This window comes from Panthera uncia, chromosome F2 (assembly GCF_023721935.1).
Source record: "Panthera uncia isolate 11264 chromosome F2, Puncia_PCG_1.0, whole genome shotgun sequence".
Lineage (NCBI taxonomy): Eukaryota > Metazoa > Chordata > Mammalia > Carnivora > Felidae > Panthera > Panthera uncia.
The window spans coordinates 29810280-29827026 of NC_064812.1; the positions used below are offsets into that span (position 1 = coordinate 29810280).

General features: G+C 37.5%; 1 protein-coding gene across 2 annotated transcripts in view; it reads left to right on the plus strand.

Moving 5' to 3' along the window:
* The first annotated feature begins 2213 nt into the window (after window positions 1-2213).
* The window catches only part of EIF3E (eukaryotic translation initiation factor 3 subunit E), a 94462-nt gene continuing 79928 nt past the window's right edge, over window positions 2214-16747 (plus strand). Inside the window, exon 1 of one of the 2 annotated variants that reach the window (XM_049633521.1) lies at window positions 2214-2293. Coding sequence is in view for 1 of the 2 variants with exons in the window: in XM_049633520.1 (XP_049489477.1) it covers window positions 2296-2334 (39 nt within the window). In the remaining variant the exon portion in view is untranslated. Of the gene's footprint in view, window positions 2335-16747 lie in introns of both variants that reach the window. The other variant, XM_049633520.1, reaches the window with a different exon arrangement.

The window sequence follows — 16747 nt, forward strand, 5'->3', positions numbered from 1 at the left end:
GAGGAAATCATGTCATTTCACTCATATATGTCTACTATATCTCCAAGTGATGAGGATATTTTAAAAATAACAATTATGCTCTCATCTATAACACCTAAAAAAAAGCAATTAATTCCTTAATTTCAGAAATATTTTATTTTTAATTAATAATAATATGAAAAGAGATGGATGTTAGCAGTTGTTACACATTATTTAAAGGATTTGTAAATAAATAATTTTCATGAAAAATTATAAATTGTTTTCCCACGAAGAACAAAATACTTTTTTAAAATTGTCTTTTATTCTGTCCTAAATTTTTCTCCTCCTCTTTCTAGATGAGGCACCAGTTTCTACTTAGTTACTCTCATTTTACAATAGTGTAGGGAGTGCCCATTGAAGAAGTTCATTTTAATTGAAATAACATTGGGAAATCTCTGATGCAGTCTTCAATTCCTCTTCCGTCAGCCCAGAAATTGGTACCAAAGAGGTTATCATTCCCCATATGCCCATGATTGCTTAAAACTACTATGTTTATGAAATCTGTTTTGTTAAAAGCCATTGATTAAGCTATTTCTCCATGAAAACCTTCCTTGTAGATGACTAATGTTCCATTTGTTGAGTGTCTGTCTGTCTTTGCCTGTCCACTTAATGTCTGTAAAAGTCCCCCTGTTGTTGGTCCTTATCTTCTGGCTTGTCTATTTCTCTCTCAGTCTGTGAATCCCTTTCTTTCTTTTTCTCATTTTTTCCCTCCATGTTCATTTTTCATTTCTTTTCTAATCTCTGCCTCTCTTTACTAGTTTTTAAATGTATTGACAATTAGGCAGTATTCCCTATTCTTAATTTTAAAAATAGATGAGAAAAATATTTGGGGCTTGTCTAAAAGAAAATAAAATGGTTTCTCGTGCTTTTTTTCCTTTTTTAAATTGAGGTATAACATAAAACATTATGTTAGTTTTGGGTGTACAACATAATGACTCGATATCTGTATGTATTGCAAAACAAACGCCACAAGTCTACTTAAACATCCATCAAAAAAATTTTTTTAAATTCAAGTTAGATAACATACAGTGACATCTTGGCTTCAGGAATAGAACCCAGTGATTCATCTCTTACATATGACACCCAGTGCTCATCCCAAAAAGTACCCTCCTGAATGCCCATAACCCATTTAACCCATCCCCTCCAGCAACCCTCAGTTTGTTCTCTGTGTTTAAGAGTCTCTTAACGGTTTGCCTCCCTCTCTGTTTTTATTTTGTTTTTCCCTCCCCCTATGTTCATCTGCTGAGTTTTTCAAATTCCACATATGAGTGAAATCATATGATATCTGTCTTTCTCGGACTTATTTTGCTTAGTATAATATACTCTAGTTCCATCCATATTGTTGCAAATGGCAAGTTTCATTCTTTTTCATTGCCCTACAATACAGCAATTGCACCACTAAGAATTTATCCAAAGGATACAAAAATGCTTATTCAAAGTGTCACATGCACCCCCATGTTTAGGACTATCAACAATAGCCAAATTATGGAAAGAGCCCAAATATTCATCCACTGATGAATAGATAAAGAAGATGTGCTATTTATGTACAATGGACAAATGGTTTTTCACTTGACTTACTTTCTTCCTTCAAAGTAGTAGCTCTCTTAGCATGTTTATTTAGGATGTATATTAATCATTCTAATAGGTAGCTATACTGCATATTTACTGAAGATGATTTCCATAAAATTCTCAGCAGTTTTGTAACTAGGAATTTTACTCATTCGCGTGGCTTCTTTGCTAGTAGGATAAAGAAAATTGTACAAAGCCCTGGTTTTTAGTAAAGGTCACATGGTTTAGAGTTTCAAAATGTTGCTCAACAGGTGTATTGCAGACCCCTTGCTAGTGCTCAGTATTTATTTAGTAAATTTAAAGTTATTCCAATTGGATTCTGGCATTTAATACAGATTTTATAGGTCTTGTTAAAGTCTCACATCTGGAGGACATCTTAGAGACAATATACTCTACAGTCTCTTATTTTACTGGTTGGGAACTGAGACCCAGAGAGACCAAGTGACTTCCAAGAGTGGCCTCTTAAGTTAGAAATGGGCTTAGAACTAGAACCTTAGTTTAATGACTACCAGTTCAGTACTTTCTGTACAATTTCTGTAAATAAGGGGTGATTATATGTTACATGATGTGAGAAGATGGCAGTCTCTCACATCAGTATAACCTGCATCGTGAATTGTTTTTCCAGGGTGCCCGATCCTCTCACACTCTTTGACCCAGCAAGTCTAGAACGTGAAAACATTATAAGGACAGCTGGTTAGATTACGAGGTATGGAAGAAGATTTAATCTGCTTTCATCTAGGAATGCAGGTAAAGTAGTCCCTCTTTTCTGAAGGGGACATGTTCCAAGACCCCTGATGGATGCCTGAAACCACAGGTAGTATGGAATCCTATATATATTCTACGTTCTTTCCTATACGTACATGCCTACGGTAAAGTTCCATTTATAAATTAAGCACAGTAAGAGATTAACAACAATAACTAATAATAAAATAGAACAATTATAACAATGTACTGTCATAAAAGTAACATGAATGCAATATGGTCTCTGTCAAAATATCTCATACTGTATTCACCCTTCTTTCTGTGATAATGTGAGATGACAAAAATGCCTACTTTGATAAGATGAACTGAGGTGAATGATATATGGTTGTGACATTGGTCTTCTGATGGTATGTCAGAAGGAAGATCATCTGCTTCCAGGTAACCGTGGGCAACTGAAACAGAGAAAAGCCAAAACCACAGATGGGGAGGTGGGGGGACTAGTGTAATGGTAACTTACTAAGAACAAGTCAGGATACCCATGCAGGGGAATTTCAAAATAAGAAACTCCCTGTAATGAAGCAGGAAAAATACTGGAATGATTTTCTAAAACAGCATGTGAAAGGGAATGGATGTCCATTCTTTCCTTCATCTTCAACGATCTAATGTATCTGTTGGCTTAATAGAGTCCCTGTCATTTTTGTTCTGTTTCATTGATAAGTTCCCAAAGAGCATGTCACTTGCTTTAATTAATGATGAAGTGTAAATGGATACACATGCCACATTCTTACTGTGGCTAACGTACCTTGATAATAACAGTGATGAGGAAGATAATAACATACATGTCCTAAATACTCATTTCATTAATTTAACCCTAATGCCTTCTGCTTTCCAAAAGCAACTTTAGGAATATGTTTGGTTTTTCAACTCCTAAATGGATGACCTATATTTTAAGACATTAGTAGCCTTATTTCATATTAGCTATTTCTCTCATGTATTTTTAAAATTATTAGCCTTATTTACTTTTATGCTTAAAATACCCTTTTTATGACACACAATTTTATTGAAGGGACACACTATCAACAACTCATTGTAGGTTGGAATTAGAAGTACTGATGACAAACCACTGTCCCTCATTCTGTGTTTCTAATGACAAAAATAAACAAGTAAATATTAGAAATGTCACTTTGGTGAGGTTATTAACAACCTTAAATTATAGGGAGGTTCCTCTAAAGGGGAAAAAGGATGATAAAACACGTCTATTTGAAATGGTTTCATAGTTTAAGCAAACAGCATAGCAAAAAAAAAGAAAAAGAAAAAGAAAAAGAAAAAGTCCCACCCAGCAGGAAATGGTAAGAACAGCCTTAAACCATTCCAGAGAAATAGACTGTTTCAATAAAAAGTTAGGGGGAAAAAATCAGCCCACAATATCAATTGAATTTTGACTGAGACTGTCAAAGATTTGGGCTGGGAAAACACAATATTGGGGAAACTAAAATTCTTATAGAGCATTGGAAATGCAGCCTGTAGGAAAAATAATGGTGGGTAATGCACAAAAATAAGTTACAGATACGGCTCATATGCTGTAACTCAGTCTTTCTTTCCTCATATTAAGCTTTAAGTATAACATTGAACAATGTCACAATGTAGCTTTATTCCAATATTATTAAAATGTACTCACTGAGAACATACACTTCCAGATCTCTACACTTCACATCTAATTCATGCTGTGAACTAATAAAATGATTTCTACAAAAATATTTCCCGACATCCTGAAGAAAGTTCTTAACTTGTTAGTAGCTTTTCCCTAACTATAGTATCAAATAACAACCAAAAAACATGAGTGGTTTGTAGTCATAGGAGTTAACATAATGGAAAGAACTGGGGATTTCAAAGTCAGTTTAAATATTTATATCCTAGCTGCTAGCCAATGACCTTGGATAGATTATATATCTTTCCTGAGCCTCCACTTTCCCTATTTGTAAAATGGGGCTAATGATAATTACCTTATTGGGTCACCTTTACCATTTAACCAAGATTACATATATCTTGGCTTAGTGTGTTATAGGTGTTCAATTAATGCTTGTTTCTTCCATTGTTATGGTTAGGATAGAATCTGAATTAAAACCTGGGTATCTTAGAATGTAGGACAGTGTTCTTTTCCCATAGATTACACTAATTGCTGTGGTAAACTGGAGGGCCTCCCTGAGAAGGTTGAGGAATAAAGGTTTATATAAGAAAAAAAGAAATTTTAATCAATTTTAGAATGTTTAGATGGGCAGTATGATAAGAAGACCACGTACAAATCAAGTATGGAAATGCTGCTTCAGATTTTTGTGTCTCCAATACTGAACGTATCATAAGATTCCTGGTAGAAACACAAACACTAACGCTCTGTGTCATGTTCCACATTACTTAAAGATGTTTTCTTATAAATTTCACATTTTCTCTATGAAGCCTGGTATTTTATTTCCTGATTCTTAATGACTTGATTCTCACAATGTATAATGTTGAGACATCTATTTTACAAAACATATCAGTAATAGTAGAGGACAATTGAGCATTTGTATCGAATACCGCCACCTTTTGGTTAAACTTTAACAAGAAAGATTCCAGTGAGCTGTCTGGAAATAGGTTTTTTACAAAATCCAGAATGGGCTAGGCAAGAGCCATCTCAAATACATTTACTTCTAACAACTCCATTAGTGGTTGGATGTAGTATTAATTGTCAAGTCAAAGGATGTTCCTCTCTTATTTTGTATTTACTTAGTCTCTAGAGGGTGCTCTCAAAATTCCACCATTTTGGCAGCAATGGGTTCATTTAAATTCTTGATCGTTGTCCTGTGATATGAAAAGGCAGTCATTGAAGATGGCGACTCTTACTCAAGAGGCCATGTTTTGAGAAGGCCGAAATATCCTAAACAGCCAACTAAAGCTTCACCATACTTACTGCACACTGTCACTCACACATTCCCACGTGAGATTTGTATTTTCATTTTCTTTCTAGGCCCATCTTTAAGTGTTTGGATTTACATTTACTATATTCTTTTTATAGAATATGTAAGTTAAATACATGAAAAAGCACAGCTTGATTGAAACACGGATGCGCTGGAAATATATATATGTATTTTATTTATGTATTTTCCCCCTAACGGTTAACTCATCCCCTAGGGTAGAAAACAAGCATTGCCTTACCAAAAGAAAAGGAGGCTGACTCTTATTTCCATTCTTTCATCTACCCACTCTTAGAAATTCCATGTACTCCAGAGGTGCATTGGTGGCTCTTGATTTTGGGTCAGGTCATGATCTCACAGTTCGTGAGTTCGAGCCCCACATCGGACTCTGTGCTGACAGTGCAAAGCCTGCCTAGAATTCTCTCTTTCCCTCTCTCTCTGCCCCTCCCATGCTCTCTTGCTCTCAAAATAAATAAATAAACTTCAAAAAACAGTTAAAAAAAATTCCATGTACTCCAAAGATTTCAGTCCTCCTATTTATTCATCCTGCAACTCTATTTTAATCTACCTCTTGAATTCAAATTCAAAGTCCATATTGTTAATTTTGACAAGACAGAGACTCAAAGTATCCAAACTGAATGCTTCTTTTACTGAAATAATTTTCCCGTCCAAACTGTCCTGAAATCACTCTTGATTTTTCCTTCTTCCTTTCCCCCCCACATCCTGTCAGTTATATAATCCTATTACTTGTTTAATTCAGTCAGTTCTTAAATAGTTCCTGGGTGTACACTTGTGCTCCCTGAGGTAAAATCTGCTCCAGGCACAGGCCTGGGAGCAAAGAATATCAGGAAAAGTCCCTGTCCCCAAGGCTCACAGTGAATAATTTAAAGTTTTTATTTAATGACTTTCATATCCAACAATTTCTTTCCATTGCCACTGCCAATATTTTAATCCAATTGATCATCTTGTCAAGATCAGACCTTGCACGAGTTTCCTAGCTGCTGTCTGTCTGCTTCTATTCTCCCTGCTTACTCCCTGCTGGGGGGTAAGCTCTATCTAACCACTGTATTCACTACCAAGAGAAAAATCTTCCTGAACCCTGCTTTGTAATGTTGCTCCTTTGCTCATATGTCTTTAAAGGCTGCTATTGCTGGCAGAATCATGTTCAAACCTATTAGCCTGTTTTTTTCAAAGATCTCTGTAATCCTCCACTCCTCTTGTTCAGCCTTATTTCCCATCATAGGAAAACTTGATCCTCAGATTCCCTCAGTCAGAATCACATAGACGTCGTATTAGAAATATAGATTTCTTGTCCACCAGTGAATCAGTTTCTTGTGCTGCATCTAAAAAATTGGAAAAGCATGAATTTAGCAAAGTTTCAGGATACGAAATCAATGTACAGAAATCAGTTGCATTCTTATACACTAACAATGAAGCAACAGAAAGACAAATAAAGAAACTGATCCCATTCACAACTGCACCAAGAAGCATAAAATACCTAGAATAAATATTGTCAAAATGACAATACTACCCAAAGCTATCTACACATTCAATGCAATCCCAATCAAAATTGCACCAGCATTCTTCTCGAAACTAGAACAAGCAATCCTAAAATTCATATGGAACCACAAAGGCCCCGAATAGCCAAAGTAATTTTGAACAAGAAGACCAAAGCAGGAGGCATCACAATCCCAGACTTTAGCCTCTACTACAAAGCTGTCATCATCAAGACAGCATGGTATTGGCACAAAAACAGACACATAGACCAATGGAATAGAATAGAAACCCAGAACTAGACCCACAAACGTATGACCAACTCATCTTTGACAAAGCAGGAAGAACATCCCATGGAAAAAAGACAGTCTCTTTAACAAATGGTGCTGGGAGAACTGGACAGCAACATGTAGAAGATTGAAACTAGACCACTTTCTCACACCATTCACAAAAATAAACTCAAAATGGATAAAAGACCTGAATGTGAGACAGGAAACCATCCAAACCCTAGAGGAGAGGAAAAGACCTCTCTGACCTCAGCCATAGCAATGTCTTACTTGACACATCCCCAAAGGCAAGGGAATTAAAAGCAAAAATGAACTACTGGGACCTTATGAAGATAAAAAGCTTCTGCACAGCAAAGGAAACAATCAACAAAACTAAAACGCACCCAACGGAATGGGAAAAGATATTTGCAAATGACATATCAGACAAAGGGCTAGTATCCAAAATCTATAAAGAGCTCACCCAACTCCACACCCGAAAAACAAATAACCCAGTGAAGAAATGGGCAGAAAACATGAATAGACACTTCTCTAAAGAAGACATCCGGATGGCCAACAGGCACATGGAAAGATGTTCAACGTCGCTCCTCATCAGGGAAATACAAATCAAAAGCACACTCAGATATCACCTCATACCAGTCAGAGTGGCCAAAATGAACAAATCAGGAGACTATAGATGCTGGAGAGGATGTGGAGAAACGGGAACCCTCTTGCACTGTTGGTGGGAATGCAAATTGGTGCAGCCACTCTGGAAAACAGTGTGGAGGTTCCTCAAAAAATTAAAAATAGACTTACCCTATGACCCAGCGATAGCACTGCTAGGTATTTACCCAAGGGATACAGGAGTACTGATGCATAGGGGCACTTTTACCCCAATGTTTATAGCAGCACTCTCAACAATAGCCAAATTATGGAAAGAGCCTAAATGTCCATCAACCGATGAATGGATAAAGAAATTGTGGTTTATATACACAATGGAGTACTACGTGGCAATGAGAAAGAATGAAATATGGCCCTTTGCAGCAACATGGATGGAACTGGAGAGTGTTATGCTAAGTGAAATAAGCCATACAGAGAAAGACAGATACCATATGTTTTCACTCTTATGTGGATCCTGAGAAACTTAACAGACACCCATGGGTGAGGGGAAGGAAAAAAAAAAAAAAGAGGTTAGAGTGGAAGAGAGCCAAAGCATAAGAGACTGTTAAAAACTGAGAACAAACTGAGGGCTGATGGGGGGTGGGAGGGAGGGGAGGGTGGGTGATGGGTATTGAGGAGGGCACCTTTTGGGATGAGCACTGGGTGTTGTATGGAAACCAATTTGACAATAAACTTCATATATTGAAAAAATAAATGAATAAATAAAAAATGAAAAATTGGAAAAGCAATCCCCAACATCCAGGAGCTGCCCTGACCTTCACAGTTAGGGCCATGGTATTCTGTTGAGCCCCAGCAACTTCACAGAACACCAACATCAGACAAGACCACTTGGTACCCATGATAACCAATCTGTAATCACGTGTTAGCACAGACTAATACAGGAGCAGTGCCCAAACCACAAAAGTGCCCAAATACCCCCTATCCTGAATGGTATGATTGATTGCTGCTTCTTTACTAATTGCAGTTATAGCATTACTTTGTTTCTTCCATCTTCTAGGTAAGACTTATTAAGATCCCCAGTCATGGAATTACCCTGCTTCTTGACAGCATCTAACATAGAGCAAAGCCCTGTTTCCTTGAACCCACCCCAAATTACTAGCATTAGCCTAAATATTATAGTAAGTCTTTTTTTTTTTTTAATTTTTTTTTTTAATGTTTATTTATTTTTGAGACAGAGAGAGACAAAGCATGAACGGGGGAGGGTCAGAGAGAGGGAGACACAGAATCTGAAACAGGCTCCAGGCTCTGAGCTGTCAGCACAGAGCCTGACACGGGGCTCGAGCTCACGGACCGTCAGATCATGACCTGAGCCGAAGTCGGCCGCCTAACCGACTGAGCCACCCAGGCGCCCCTATAGTAAGTCTTTTCTAACGCCCTCTTACTAAGGTACTGCATAGTTCTCCCTCTTTGCAATGAAGCAATAAACCTAGCCTTCTTCAACTGCAGGTGTGTTCCTGGTGGTCTTTGGCTGGAGGATATTGACAGATCACATGAATTCGGAGGACACTGACAGATCACATGAATTCTCATTTTACTGAGCTCAAGTGAATCCAAAGTTGAGATCACAAACCACTATCACAATCAAACTGTTCTCAATTTTTTCCTGTAAACAAATCATATGCACTATTACTTATCTAAAGCCTTTCTATCTTCAAAGTTAACTTATGACCCACTTTATCACTGAGGGATCCTTGACCCTGCCATCCCACATTCTCTCTTCTTTCACTGAACTCATACCAGTGACACCCATTTGGTACCAAATACAACATATCTTATTGCTCCTTGTCCTTTAACATTGTATGGCCTTCCTCTGCTTAAAAGCTATGTCTCTTCTCCATCCACCTTTCCAGAGAAAGACCAATTCTACTGGTCAATAACAGAAGAATCTTCCTGCTTTGCAATGTTGCTTCTTTGTTCACACAACTTTAATGACTGCTGTTTCTAGAAGAATGCAGTTCAAATATTTCAGCCTGTTATGAATGAGCAAGCTGGGACTGTTCAATATCAGACCCTTCAAAGCAAAAGATAGAGAGTGAGTTCCAGGAATGTCAGGTTTCTGCTAGGGCCAACCTGGAAAGCAGCCCCCAGAGAGGCTTCAGAAGCCGAAAAGGAGAGGTAAAAGGTGTTGCTGAGTATGCAGAAAGAAGGTAATAAATAAATGAAGAAATGAATGAAAAGTAATTAATGGATCTTGTGCTCATAGGAGAATTATTTATCACCAGACATGTTTAAACAGCCCTACAGGGGCACCTGGGTGGCTCAGTCGGTTAAGTGTCCGACTTCAGCTCAGGTCATGATCTCGCGGTCCGCGAGTTCGAGCCCCACGTCAGGCTCTGGGCTGATGGCTCAGAGCCTGGAGCCTGCTTGAGATTCTGTGTCTCCCTCTCTCTCTGCCCCTCCCCCGTTCATGCTCTGTCTCTCTCTGTCTCAAAAATAAATAAACGTTAAAAAAAAAAATTTAAACAGCCCTACAGTGTGACTTTATTTCTTTTCAATGTTTTTTCTATCTTTTTAGAGAAAGAATGCATATGATAACAGTTCTTTTTTTTTTTTGAAAACCCTTTTTACTTCCATATATTTATTCCTTTATTCATTACACTTTCCATGTGTGAGGCACTGTGCTAGGGACTAGTGATACAAAATTAATCAAGAAAGACAGGTCCATGCTCTCATTAAAATCCCATGATTTATTGGATGGAAATGGACAATTAAATATTAAATTACTCTAAATTATGCTGGAGTACAAGGGACTATTGAACTACATGGGATAGACTCTTGGAAGAAACAACTTTGAATGGATACTTAACAGACTAGAAAGAATTAGTCATTTTATAGAATTGTAATGAGTCATGTAATATATGTGTGAAGGTCTTTTTAAAATACACTATAAGTCCACTTGCTCAAATGAAAATTTTTTAGCTATCAAGGTTTAAGAGGTTATTTTCCAAGGTCTTACTACCCGTCAATATGCTCTGACAACTGTTAGTTGCCTACTTTTCAGATACTGCATTTTTGTGTCTCCAGCATTTGTGTTCTTTATCTATATCCTTTATATGAGTACATATTTCTGTTCTGAAGAGCATTCTGTGTTGAAAAATCTTATGGAAATTTCTTTGGTACAAGATACCACTCACAGCATAATGTCAGATCAAAAAATGGATTCTTCACTGGGAAATAGCATGACACACCATGGGTACTATCTTTAATCGTTCTTGGGAACTGTCACTGTTTATGTGTATTATTGTTTAATTACTTTTTCCCTAATAATACTGTACAGATGACATGGGTAGCAAATGACAGAAATGACATGTCTATCTTTTCAATGACAGCATAGTCTCCCAATACCTAGCACCATTACTTGTGCCACATCACAATGCCCATAATATAAAGAAAATGTAAAATGCACCTTTGCAAAAATTGGAGAGAATGTAACCAATAGCATAGAGAGGCAGAAGAGGGTAGGAAAACAAAATAACCCAGAGAGATTTGAATGTCACTAGAGACAAGATGGTGGCATTTCAAATGATACATATATAGTGATCCAAAATTCTTGTGGTTTCAGAGAAGGTACACAGAAATATGTCCACACGTACTCACATTTCAAGTAAGAACTTGTGGTTAGAGGAGGATTATTGTATGAGACATGATCCTTTCCTTAAGCAACTTACAGTCTAGCTGAGGAGACAAGGCTCAAGAACAAGAAACAACCTGGTAGCAATTAAGTGCTAGGCATGAGGTGCTGAGAGTCTGAGCCTGATGGAGGCAGAGAGAATGGTAAGGAGGAAGAACATTCATTTAAAATTTAGAGTGATACCCTTTTATATGCTTGCCCAGGTCAACTTTTCCCTTTAGAAATATAAGCTCCTACAGGGTAGCAATCATGCCTATTTAATTGACTAAACTCTGATAACTAGGACAACTTCCACATCAAATGTCATATAGTCTCCCAGTCTATGGGGTAATTCCAGCTTCTCTATAGCTGCCCGCCCCCCTCAATTAAGGTCATTCACCTACATCCTTTACTAATCTTTGAGGTTAAACCTTTATGTACCGAGTTTTCCAAAGTGTGCCAATTTTGCTGGCCCTCCAATCCTTCAGTCTTGACATGCTGACTATCAAGACCTGTGGCATATATTTTCTTCTTTTAACTGACCTACTTAAATGTGATATATTCCTATCTCGTCCTCCTGCTGAAATGAACTCCTGGCCCTATCCTTTCCAGGATAGAGTGTGTGTTATGACTCCTGCTTCCTTGTGCTAGTTATCTGTTGCTGCACAACAAATTACCTCAAATTTTAGTGACTTAAAACAATGAACATCTATTATCTTGTACAGTTTCTCAAGATCAGGAATCTAGGAGCTGCTTAGCTGAGTAGTTCCAGTTCAGTCTCCCATGAGGCTGCAGTCAGACTGTCAGCTGGGGCTATAGTCATCTAAAGGCTTGAATGGGGCTGGAATATCCACTTCCAAGCTCATTCACATGGCAAGAGGCCTTAGCTCCTCTCCACATGTGCCTCACCATAGGGTTGCTCATGCTACTATGGCTAGCTCCCCCAGAGTGAATGATCTTAGAGAGAAAGAGGGAAGGAGGGAGTGGGGGAGAGAGAGAGAGAGAGAGAGAGAGAAAGAGACACTACACTGTCCTTTATGATGTACATTTTTAGTTATACCTCATTCTGCTCATTAAAAGCAAGTCACTAAGTCTAGCCCACACTTCATGGGAAGAGACTTCATGAGGATGAGAATACCAAGAGTTAGGGACCATGTTCTAGAGTCTACCTACTAAACCCTTTTATAAGGTGACTTCTCAGTTATTCATTTGAAGTACTTACCTTAGTTTTCTCATATATTTATTAACTTCCTATGGAGTTAAAGTGAATTTTAATGTGTTTGCTCATGAAGTTATAAAAAATTAACATTTTATACATTAGCTTCAAAATAAGAGTTCCCCTTTCTCCTACTGACAGATTTTACCTTTTTGATAATGAAAACATACTTCTCTTTTCCTGCCAATATTGTCTTCCACTGAAGACTGTAGGCTACCATTTCTTGTTTGTTTGTTTTTTTAATGTTTGTTTATTTTTGAAGGAAAGACAAGAGTGTGAGCAGGGGAAGGGGAGAGAGAGCAGGAGACACAGAATCTGATGCAGGCTCCAAGCTCCAAGCTGTCAGCACAGAGCCCAATGCAGGGCTTGAACCCATGAGTCTTGAGATCACGACCTGAGCTGAAGTCAGAAGCTTAACAAATTGAGCCACCCAGGCACCCCACATTTCTTGTTTATTTTGATTTGTAAGTCTGTTGGGATAACAGCACAGAGCATTCCTTAAACTCACAATGTCAAGACACAAATAGAGAGAATTCTTTCTCTTCCTTACTGCCAACTGAAAATATTCATATCCAAATCCTTTGCCACTCAGTCAATAAGCCAAACCGAATTCATTGTAAAAGTGAGCATTTGCCAAACATCTTCTTCATCTACTTATATGAAATAAATAAATAACTGTATTCATGTGACCACTGGTTTATTTCACAAATAATTGAAATAATTCAGGGCTTCAGTCTTCAGGGTTTAGAGGAAGCAAGAATTCAACAACGAAAACATAAGCTGCCATGGCTTGACTCTGGGCAAGATTCTTTTAAGCCGGGTATAAATTGGGAATTAGAAGTCTAAGTCATGGTCTCTGTCATGCAGGAGTTTACAGTTGGTGAACATGTTAGAGGTTGGATCCTGAAAACATACCCATTGTTACTAAGAAGGCAAAAACTGGTCTGATAGCCCCCTTCTTGCCTTTAAGGAAGCAGCAGAGATTTTCTTTTCATAAATGCATGCCTACATTGCAGCACTGAAAAGACTGTCTGAAGAAGGAATGATGCTAGAATACCCATGGTGGGCTACTCGGGCTGAACTCTCTTACATTCATTGATTTGTACCTAGATCCTCAGTCATGCGTGTGAACAGAACGAAGACAGGATTGTATTCCAGTCTCAGTTCCACCACAGCTGTGTTAATTTCAGCACAGCTCTGAGCTTAATTTCCTTAAAAATGAAATAGGAATAATGAATACCTAGACTTTCAGATTTGTTTTAATGGCTACACCGTGTTAAAATACTAGTAAAAGGCCCGGTGCACAGGCATTCAGGAAATGTTGATTCTTCTTCCTTTTAAATCCTATCAAAATGTGCTGAAAATAACTGCCAGGGCGTTTTTCATACAACTATTGCCTCATTTTCTGGCTCTGCTTGTGGCTCTGGGTGTGGAGGGAAGCTTTTTTACCTTCTGCATGCAGGACATTATATTGTTAACTATATTCTGAACACTTAAGAGAGAACTGAGCTGAATATTTAAGTACTCCCTGAAGTCAATGCCTGATTTAGGAAATTATGTATATTAGAATGTTATGCTGCAACATGATACATTAAGTCCCAATGAAGCTGTGGTTCCCAATTCAGACTGTATTAAGTTTCTCTGCTTAAATTTTATTATAGTGTAGATCATCGATATCAAGTGAATCAAGCCAACTACGAAAGCATCACTAATAAGAGAAAAACATTTTAATGTATCAAGAAACCACTTTGAAAATTTTCGTGAAATACACCACTTATTTCAGAGACATTTGCTGAAAAGTTGCTAATATTTAGTTTGTGTTAATTTATGTTTGCCGAATGCTTTGCAATCACCTTTATTTCCCATCTCCAAAGACTTTTGGATAAAGGATCAAACCAAACCACTAACTTGGAGATGCGATTTTGCCAAGGTCAAAGGCTCCGTTACACCACACTCTAATTGAAAATTGAGGATAACTGGGTCTACAATATTTTGTAGAGGTCCTTCTACTATCAAAATAGCCAAGCTATAGTCTTAAATCTTTTTCTCACTCTGTCTCCCATAGTTGAAAACTATATTATCTCCCAAACCTCCTTCACTTTGTCCACAGAGCCAGTAAGAAGAGTCAGCACACTGCCCTTTCTACTCTTCCAAGCCACTCGACTCTTTCAACCTTTACTCAACTGCTTTTCTTACTTGAAAAGTGATCCTCTTCTTGTTATATCATAATGGTTTCCTTGTCACATCCATGCTTGATGTATTTTTAAACAATATCCCAATCATGCTCAGTATTCTTCATCTCACACTACCCAGGTTCACAAAGGATTGACATACAAACCATAGTTTAGTTTTTTAGGTTTTTTTTAAATGTTTTATTTATTTTTAAGAGAGAGAGCATGAGTGGGGGTGAGAGAGAGGGGGTGGGGGGGAGACAGAGGATCTGAAACAGGCCCTGTGCTGACAGCAGGGAGCCCGATGTGGGGCTCTAACTCACAAACCATGAGATCGTGGTCTGAGCCAAAGTCAGACGCTCAATCAACTGAGCCACCCAAATGCCTCCAGTTTTTTAGTTTGTAAATTTACAATGATAAACGTGACTTTGAAGAGAAGACAATTACTCATGTTGAAAATGAGTCCGTTTTATCACTGTAGACCAATTTATGAGAAAGCCTCAGGAGAATCAGAGGTTGTTTGGTAAACGTAGAAGCAGAGTAAATAAAGTTAGTTAGATGATTCCCAGTTAATGTCTTTAAGTTTTGATTGCCTGATGCCTCCTTCACAAAAGACCATGTTGATAGACAGACTAGATATTTGAGTAGTTTATAGGAGACAATGCTTTGCAACTATATTGAAGGCACACAAATCTTCCATAGAACTTAAAAAAAATTTTTTTTAATGTTTATTTATTTTTTAAAGAGAGAGAAAGACAGAGTGTGAACAGGGGAGGGGCAGAGAGAGAGGGAGACACAGAATCCAAAGCAGACTCCAGGCTCTGAGCTGTCAGCACAGAGCCCGATGTGGGGCCCAAATTCACAAACCTTAGCCGAAGTCAGACGCTTAACCGACTGAGCCACCCAGGTGCCCCTTGTCTTCCTCTTAATAGGCCCTGTGCAGACTCAAAAACATGGGATATATTCTGTAACTATAGCCTGTCTTTTCTTTACTAAAACACAACATGATTTATTACACTTAGACATTCTTTCTTGCAGTCATCTTGATAAATCTTTGGCATTCTTGTATCACCTTAAATATCAATTTGCAAATAACTACATCTATTGATTGTTATACCATGTTATTTTTCCAAAATTAACCATGAAAGAGTGTTTAGACACCTATTGTGTCCCACCTCACTTTCTCTTGAAGTACTTCTAGCTAGCCTAGGTGTTATTATGACAACCAGGCATACACAAATATAATGGGACAGCTCCTTGCCTCTAATGCAATTTCTTGCTTTCTACATCAGGGACTTCTGGCTGTAGTACCTGTGGGAACCTGTTGAGCTAAGTTTTGACTCACACACAAACTTGCAAGTGTGAAGGTATTAACACAATGCAGAACAAGAATCAGTAGAGAAATATTCCCCTCTTCCAGTCCCTGAGTGGACCATTCTGAGTGTGTTGCAACAGCTCCTCAGACTGTCCCCATAAGATAAAATCATATTGGTTGATTTGGAATATTTCTTAAAAGGAATATATTTTTTGTTGTTGTTGTTAATTGGAAAGTGTAGAACTAGGGATATTTTGGTTATGTCCATTTTTACATTGACAAGTAGCCATGCCATCATGAACTTCAGAAGTATTTTACCAGCTCCCAAATCAATTTTCCAGAATATTTAAACCAATCAAAAAATATTTGGACAATTAAAAAAATAAACACAGCAAGAGAAAAAAAATTTTAATGAGAAATATAAGTATATCAAATATTAAACTGTCTTCATGATTTTCTTCTGTTCAATGTTTTAGAATAAAGAAATGAAAAACTAAAGATTTGCTGTTAGAAATTAAATACTTTTCTCTTTTTAATGATGGAAACATGTTATGGAAAATAGTCACAATAAAATTACTGCATTATAAATATAAAACGTATAAGAGCCCGGGTATATGACTGGTCTTTGAATTTGACTCAAGATGATTTCTCATTTAATATCTTCCCTTAAATATTGATACAAAATCAGAGGTCAGCCAAACATCTTGGCAAAACTAAGAAATTATACATTAAATGAAGTATGCAAACACTTATTTTC